Source organism: Fragaria vesca, linkage group LG2 (assembly GCF_000184155.1).
Source record: "Fragaria vesca subsp. vesca linkage group LG2, FraVesHawaii_1.0, whole genome shotgun sequence".
Taxonomy (NCBI): domain Eukaryota; kingdom Viridiplantae; phylum Streptophyta; class Magnoliopsida; order Rosales; family Rosaceae; genus Fragaria; species Fragaria vesca.
Window position 1 is genome coordinate 4,547,020 of NC_020492.1, and position 8,968 is coordinate 4,555,987.

At 39.4% G+C, this 8,968-nt stretch overlaps 2 protein-coding genes across 2 annotated transcripts in view; both read right to left on the reverse strand.

Moving 5' to 3' along the window:
• The window catches only part of LOC101301151 (ER lumen protein retaining receptor-like), a 2,991-nt gene extending 2,616 nt beyond the window's left edge, over nt 1–375 (reverse strand). Inside the window, exon 1 of the mRNA XM_004289784.1 lies at nt 32–375. Coding sequence (XP_004289832.1) covers nt 32–254 — 223 coding nt within the window. The 5' untranslated portion in view covers nt 255–375. The remainder of the gene's footprint in view (nt 1–31) is intronic.
• Nucleotides 376–1,176: 801 nt separating this feature from the next.
• Nucleotides 1,177–5,829, reverse strand: LOC101301732. The gene is made up of 5 exons (XM_004289786.1): nt 5,627–5,829; nt 4,551–5,053; nt 3,377–3,808; nt 2,416–2,974; nt 1,177–1,706 (listed from the first exon to the last, which is right to left on the reverse strand). Exons 2-5 carry the CDS (start codon nt 4,983–4,985, stop codon nt 1,411–1,413), a joined length of 1,722 nt encoding a protein of 573 aa, XP_004289834.1. The 5' UTR covers nt 4,986–5,053; nt 5,627–5,829; the 3' UTR covers nt 1,177–1,410.
• Nucleotides 5,830–8,968: the final 3,139 nt, after the last annotated feature.

Here is an 8,968-nt window from a genome sequence, read left to right on the forward strand (position 1 = left end):
AAAAAAAAAAAAAAAAAGTAGAAAACTTTACCGGCGCAAGTCTTCTCCTTCATGAGCTTATAGATGAGGACTAAGATTCCGCCGGAGTGGACAGCCTCAGCTGCGACGAAGAGGTTATCATGATCGTGAACGACGAATCGGAGCAAAACCAGAGCCGCCATGCCCGCCACCACGGCCAGAAAGCCTTTCACTTTCGGCGGTTGGCGCCGGACCCATGTCGACACGGTGTTGATCGGCGTCTTCGGGGCCCTCATCGGAATTTTGAACTCGTCGCCTTTTCTCTCTGGTTTTGTCGCTTTTTCTAGTTTCGCCGGAGAAGTGTGGAATCGGCGACGAAAGTGAGGGGAAAAGTTTTAGCAGGGGAAAACCAAATAAAACAGAGAGATTGGGAAAGCTTTCTATATAAATCGAAACCCGGGGGACCCGTACGACGTATAAAAGCTCGGCCTTATGGATGTCGTTCGAAGCACGCTACATGTCGTTTTTCTTCTAATTTGAGGTGATTAACAATTTTAGTAATAGTTGATAAGCAGAGGTGGGTTGCGTACGTTTTCCTTATCCAACCAAAAGTAGTAGTTAAATTAGTAATCCTTAATCTGAACCCTTGACCCAAAAAAGGGCATTTTCCTTATTGGTTTCTACCACAATTACATATTTAGTTAATCAGATTACCAGTCAAGTGCTTCACATAGTGTTGTTGTTTTATGTGTGATTTTTTGTTTTTTTTAGATAGCTTGGTTATAAACTTGACGAGGTTGAAATATCTATCATTCTAGTTTCGGTTTTACCCTGCCATATCGCTCTAGATGACATCGGTTAAAATCTCACTAGCATTGTGGTTCAAAATACCCTTCAATTATAAGTTAATTGAATGATACGTCAACATCTACATAAATGACTGTATTAGTAGTCTTACTTAAAACAGAGCTACCTTCTTAGTCTTTGTTGTTGATACTTTGGGTAATGGGTATGTAGAGTGGGGAGTGATGGGAGTTTTGACTTTTGACTCTTTCCTTCCTCAACCTCTTTAACTTTTTAGTGACAAAAGAAACAAGGATACTACTTAGCCGTACTAGCACTTCCAGCAAAGATTAGTTTCAAGAAAAGTGTTGCTATGTCACTGCTATTAGCCACACCTCAGAAGGTTATGCAAGCTAAGTTGTCGCTCTCTCTCTCTCTGAAACAACACTACCTTTGGCCTAAAAAGCTATCAACTTGACATGGTACGTTTATCCATCACAAACAACAAAGAGAAAAAGGAAAGAAATGTTCTGTACTACGAAAAGATGATATTACAAGCAAACTGTTGTTTTATTATGATCGCAAGAAGCTAGTATGTCGTAGTCCTTGGCTCCCCACAATCATGAAACCAACGCTTTAGTGCAGTCGTCAGTGGTTGAACAATTGAAATTAGCAAGTCCATGAATTTGATCTCCTCATTGCAGGCTTCATCTGTTTGTCTTCCTCGAGTGCTATCATTCCCAAATGCGATGGGTCTTCCAACATCATCTTGGCCACCAAGTAACCTGCAATGGACCAAGTCTGGAATTTGCGAGCCTGCTTCCCGACGTAACGACCGCATTTCCCATCATAGTATTCGGGCCAGTTGTCTTTCAGCAATCTGCTCTCGGCAAGTTCAATAGCTCGTCTTGCAATCTGGGGCCGTCCAGTCTTGATGCATGCAGCAGTGAGAAGCCATAGCAGAACTGTATACCACAATGACAACATGTACTCAGTAGAAAGTAAAGGGTGGTAGGTGTCTCATAATGCTGCATTATCCAAGTATCCTGAGGAGAAATCTAAGCAGCTACCAAAAATGGAGTAATCAAGTATTAAGCCGAGACAAAAGACTCCACTTTAAAACTCATGAACCCTTTTAATTATGTTGAAAAAGATGTTAACTTTTCCACATGAATATAGGAAGTGCAAGAGTTATGGATCTTCAACTCATTTGTATCTGCTACTCTGTCCTAGGAAACTCCTACATTCTTGCTATTCCATTTCAAATCTATTCAGATTTCAGATCACTGGCTATGATAACATAGACGTTTTCTTGATAATGTTTCAAACATTAAATCATTGGTATAAAGAAACTACACTATCATATTGCCAAACAAAAGGGACAATTGACCAAGAAGTTGAATCAAATGTATTAAGATCATTGAACTATGAGCAAAATAATATTGACGTGGCTCTATTGGAACCTAAACATTTCTCTTCAGGTCCCCTACTTATTCACTCATGAATTTATAAACATGAATTTACCCGCACTCATTCAATTTAATTTAAAACATAATAATAATAATGTCTCCCATCCTCCCCTCTTGACTGATGAACCTATTCTCCAATTTCCCAAAAACCATCAGACGTTACGGTACAATTTTGTGCAGAGAGAACTATAGTTAGACAACATACCTGGCCAAGAACCTCCATTGTGGTAGCTCCATCTAGTATTTTTTGGGTCACTTCCTGTTTCAATCCTCCATTCATGACTGTCTATGGCTGGATAACAAACCTTTAATGGCATTTCTCCTGCCAATTCCTCCCATCGTGACTCTATGAGATCCATGATTGCCATGGATTGTTCAGGGGTTGCCAAGGATGAAAGAATTGCTACACAATTACCCAAGCAAAACCAGCGGAAATCCATTCTTGCAGGACTCACATTCCCAATAAAGTAACCGCCATGTGTTGGCATAAAATCAAAGACCCAGTCTGGAAGAGAATCTGGTATCACATTGAACTTGTTGACAGCTGTATGTGAGTATTCTTCAGTTTTATATCGATATATGTCATTTAACTGCTTAAAGTCGAGCCAAAAGTAACTTCTCATGTGATAGCTCAAGGCATGAAGGCGTTTTACTATGCGCTCAATGAATTCCTTCCCCTCATCATCTTGCTTAAGCAAAAGCAAAGCACATCTTAAAGCCATGAAGAAAAGAGCCTGAATTTCAATGGGATATCCATAAACACCCTAGAAACAAACAACCAATGTGGAAGTCAGTATATGAATTGAAAAGATAGGTAGCACATGACCAACTGCATAATTACATAAATTTGGAGCTCGTATTATTGACAGAAAAAGATCAAGAAGATTTCCAACTAGAGCAACCCCACTATGGCTCCTATTACAAGAAAACATGTACTCCAAATGTACTTTCTTAATTCAATGGTCATTCACAAATTATTCGGGCAAGGAAATCTTGGGGTTCAAATGGTAAATGCTACAAGCTCAAAACTAACAAATTATACATGCATATTCTCATACATGAAAGACTGTAACCACTCATGACATCATTCATTCACAGAAAGTCAGCAATGCTTGTTACCACTTATTAGATACAAAGTTATAGGACAACATTATTTTGGAACTTACCATTCTTCGATCAATCATGCAGCATCCATCAGCACAAAGAAGGGTTGGAAATGTGTCGAAGCCCTCCGAAAGACATAAACTTAGAATAAGCCGCATACCCTTCTGGCATTCAGGTCGATCAGCCAATGATGTGTCTCCAGTAGATTTTGTGTATGCGCGAAGCAATATGATCCACCAAAACCCAGAATCAACCGGAGCAACTCTTCCTATAGCACTCTCACCAAAATCTGCCATTAATGTCTCAGTGTTCCTGACTGGATCATGGAGTACTTTGAAACTAGCTGGCATTACTCCTTCTCCTAGCTGGAACCTATCAATCTTTTTCTCCCATGACTGCAAACGAAGAGTCTTCAAGATAAAGTTTTTAACAATTTCAGGTTCACCATTCATCAGAAAAGCCAATGCGCTGGGGACAAAGTCTCTCACAAACACCTTCAGAGATTCATAAGAAAAAACAAGTAGAAAATCAGTGCGCTTGCCAACTTCATGGAACTGAATCTGCCTAGAGTTGGTAAATCTTAGTTAAGGAAGTGATAAGTTTTTATATACAGTATATCCTTCTTTTCTTCAACAACAACAACAAAATATCAAGGGGAGAATTTTAGACAGCACATCCACTGTTTGAAGAATAGTGTTAGAACACCGAATCAGCAGGTTAATTATAAACCTGCGAACATGTGGCGGAATACCGTGAGTGATGAATAAATTTTGCCAGTCATTCCTCAAGGGGGTGACAAAGGCTTATTTGCACTAAAGACAGTCTTCCCCAAGCTTCCACATGCACGATCCTAAAAAGGTATGGATATGAACATGGTGGTCATCACAAACTAAAATGTTTTCCCGCACGACATCTGGAAGGGAAAATTTAAGCCTTTTAAACCTATTTCTATGATGTACTGCCACCCTAACTTGGATGCATCATGGACCGTAATGGTTTCATCATTGTGGGGGTTGCAAAATTAACTGTCTGAACATACCCTTTCATAACAGTATGACCACAGATTGAAAAATAAACAATCCAAAAATATGCAACAGTAAAGTTTTAAGCATTAAGATTAAGAAACATGACATTATTGAGACATTAAGACTCGGTGTTCCAAGCCTAAGGAACAAAATGAATGAAGGGAGCTACTGATTAGAAAAATACCACCAAAAGGGCCAACAAAGACTCTACCTGATCATAATTCAGTTTTTCATCAGATGTATCTGTTGCAGCAATTGTCCCAACTGGCTCACCACGGAAAAACACCAATGAACGCCTCAAATTCTCCCATGCTTCAGCAACCATCGGATGTGGCTCAAAGCCAGCATGTGATCTAGGAGTACAACTAATGACTGACCTTCTACTACAAGGGGAAAATAAATATTCCGGTGGTTCATAGTTTCTGGAAGAGTTCTCCGGATGTCGAGCTGAGTGACGTGGAGAAAATCCCACAGATAATTCACTGAGTGACCTCTCATCAAATGATCGTTGTCTCTCCATATTCAGAGGTTTAGGTTTGTCTAAAAGCTTTGAGAAATCAATTTCCTCAATTTCTGCCACAGTAAATAGGGAATCCATGTGTCTTGTATTTCCATTCTGAGACACATCCCCGTTGAACGATGACATTTCTATAGATTTTAAAAGTGGATGGTAGGTTGATAACTCACCCAAATGGATAGTTTAGTGTTCAACACCTGCAAATCAACCACCATAAACCATTCATCAGTAGCAAAATACAGTACTCATCTATTTCTACCTCTCCTAGGTGGTCATTAACAACATGTCAGATGCTCTTTTAATCCAGCAGCACAAGTAAAGAACTGTAAACGCTAATGTAACCAAATAGAAGTATTCACCTTATCTATTCAAACTTTGGTGTATCACACAGGAAAAGTTCACCCTTTAATCTCCCAGTTACAATGATTTATACATCAAAACCAATACATTTGATTGTAACACAGAAGCTCTGGCAAACCAATGAGATTGTTGTGTTCAATACTTCAAACTTGAGCAGTTAAATCTCTAAATATACAACAACACAAACATGAAAGTTGGGTTTCTGATTTCTGAAAAGCCATATAATGCTCAATTCATCCAATTCCAGCAATTGGGTCTCTAAACATAGTCCCAGATAACAAATCCAACAACTACAGAAGAAAAATGATCTGAGATCCAATCAAGTTTGAGTTCTCTGCCAACCCAAATCAACAAAAGACATGCATGCATTACCAAAATGGAATTGAATTCAAGAACACAAGAGGACTAACCTCTCAAGGGTCTCCAGAGGCCAAGCCTTTGAGGTATAAACTAAGCTGAAACACAAGAAAAACAGAACAAGAGCTCAGTGCTAATGAGAGTGTATTGTTATAGAATCTTTGTTGGGTACCATGAGAGAAGCGGTGGTGGGTTCACTGATCGACCGGCTCAGTCGGTAATGGAATTGGCAGAGATGACTGGCAGATGGGGTTCAGGTTTGAAGCTGTGATGCCTTAAAATCTAGAATGGCATTGCCACGCTACCCAACATCACTGAAAGACAGCCTATTTGTCTTTGACATATGTTATGAGAGACCCTCTGAGTTGTACGGAAGATACAAGAGGTTTGACACTTTGGTGCAACGTGGGTGAGTTTGATTGACTGTGATGGGCAAACTAGGCAAGGACCCTGTGACTATATCCCTCATATAGGTTTCACTCTCTTTAACATGATTGCATCATTGCATGGCAAGAAGGTAAAAAATCAAATATGTGTTGGAGGGTGTGGGTGGCTTTGGGACTTGGACCCTGTTAAAAAATACAGAACAATGAGCCAAATTGGGATTTGAATTGAGTTTACAATAATACAGATGCTTTGTGTGCAGACTGCATAGAGATGAGAAAGGTTTTGTCTTCGTGCATAGATAGGGAGAGGCAGTAGATCCAAAGTGGCTGGTGAAGCCTAAACGGTGATGCGGTTTTCTGATTCTGTTGCTCTTTTAAGCATTCAGCCAAAAGTGGGGACTTCATGGACAACGAAAATGCTACAAGGGACGTCTCACATGTGATGGATATGTTCATCACAACAAAATTGCATAAGATGGATCCAATAATTAATAAGACTAAAAATCAGCCTAATTTAACAGACCAAAAGGATAGAAGTTTGCATTTTCGGCCTAATTTCTCATGCCAAAGAAAATAACAGTCGAGTTTTTTTTTTCTTTTTCCTTTTTTTGCAAGAACAGTCGAGTTGATATTAGGTAGTAATGCTCCCTATTTTTTTTTTTTTAATCGTCGGTTTAGAATCACTATCTATTGTCATAACAAAAATGAGAAAAATGTATATTGTTATACAAAATTCAAGTTTATAACGTCAAAATCAACAATCTGTGAGTATATATATACCTTGTTCGCTTATTATCCGTAAGTCTGTAACACACAAGATGTTATGAAGCATATATTTTCCCTATATCAATCATCTTGCTTAAAGGAGGTCGGGGATCCTCAATGGCTCTCTTTCTCTTATCTCTTGCACACCCTAGCCATCATGGTTGGGCAGCCTATAATGGTGTTTAGCACCATCACCAAGCAGATCTCTGATCAATGCATCGCGCGACCTTCATGTGGCAATCACAACAACCAACACCGACTTTGTTCGACAATTTTGTTTTCAGGTTTTCTCTTCATAGGGACATACCTACATGAATTACAAGCAAATGATGAAATTGTCCTTGGGAGCCACTCAAACTGGTTATCAGAAGACGATTTGGAAGGTGACTGGCCAAGCAGAGAGATTAAAGGGTGCCACACAGGTGGCTTACTCCTCTTTAGTAAACTAAGACAGTCATCGTTGGAATCATCGTTGGGTGATTTGGTCTTCCTAGTCATGTTGGCGAAGATGGAATCCTTTAGAAACCTGGGTTCACTTCGACCACGCAAAGGACGTCTAAAGGCTTAGGGGAAGGATCGTCTTCGTCCTCAAAACATAGCGACAAAACATAGCGACAATGCTTTGGTATTCAAGTGCGGTGTTGTGACATCCCGAATTTTGAAGTTGATCATATTATATTTTTCTTGTTGGAAATAGAAAGTAGATGTTTCCCAACTACTTTTAACGATTTTTTGAAGTTTATTAGAGGAAGATAAGAGACGCTGACATGACGAGTTCGGATTGGTAAATAAGCTAACACGTGGCGAATCCTAACCTATAAATAGTTGAACTAGCTACTTTTTTTTTTTTGTCGCATTACTTCTCTTCTTCACTCCTTACATTTTTACTTCTCTCTCTCTCTCTNTCNTATNTCNGTCNCTACNGCTANCTACACGTATCGAGTACCTACTAGGTCTAGTACGTTACGACGTTCGTACGTACGTACTACGTACGTACGTACGTCGTACGTACGTACGTACTACTACGTACGTACGTACGTACGTACGTTACGTACGTTACGTACGTACGTACGTTAGTTACGTAACGTTAACGGTTAACGTTTAACGTTAAACCGGTTTTAAACGTTTTAAACCGGTTTAAACGTTTAACCGGTTTTAAACGGTTTAAACGGTTTAAACGTTAAACGGTTAACGTTAAGGTAACGTAAGTAACGTAACGTACGTAACGTAACGTACGTACGTACGTACGTACGTACGTAGTACGTACGTACGTAACGTACGTACGTACGTACTACTACTTACTTACTTACTTACGTTACTTACTTACTTACTTCTTCTTCTTCTCTCTCTCTCTCTCTCTCTCTCTCTCTCTCTCTCTCTCTCTCTCTCTCTCTCTCTCTCTCTCTCTCTCTCTCTCTCTCTCTCTCTCTCGATCTATAACTTCAACGGATCATAACTTTTTATTCGGAACTCCGTTTCTGAATCAAATACGGAAATCTTGTGTGCTATTCTATCCACTGAGGTTTGAGTTAGATTCTTGGTTGTTATTAGATGACTCGTTTTAGGAGGTTTGGTTTACGATCAGTATTCTAGGTGGGGATTTGTGATGTCGAGGTGAGTTGTTTTTGTAATATGTTTCAAATACTCATTTTTTCTATGAAAATGTTGGAAAAGCATGATTTTGATTTATTACGAAATACCTTTCTATTTTCAAGTGAAGCATGTCTATTTACGAAATATGTAGATTGAGTAAGCATATCTATTACGAAATATATATTATGTGTTGGATCCGTTGGACTAGTCATAGAACACGACAACCTCTTGATTGGTTATGCCGAAATAAGGATGTCGCACACGGTGGTATAGGACTTGAAGATCACTAGGTTCCTGTGGGGTACACTAAATTGATGTGTATATGATATAACGTGTGTCAAATGACATGGCTTTACAACATATTACATGATATACTCACTGAGCATGTGGTTTTGCTCACCCACCCATCTCTAATATCTTTTGCAGATAAGTAATTAGATTTTACCAAGCCGAAAAGGGGTTAGACGAAGAGCCTAGAGTGGAGAGCTTAGAATAGTGTTTTGTTAACATTTTGCTTTGTAACACTCACACCTCGGATTCGGTGTTAGGTGTTTAAAACCCACTTACACCGAGACCTGGGTGTGACAGGTGTTCTTGAGAATTGTGGAGTACTAGCGAGTTGCGAAGTTCCAACGCATTATGGCGGTGCTA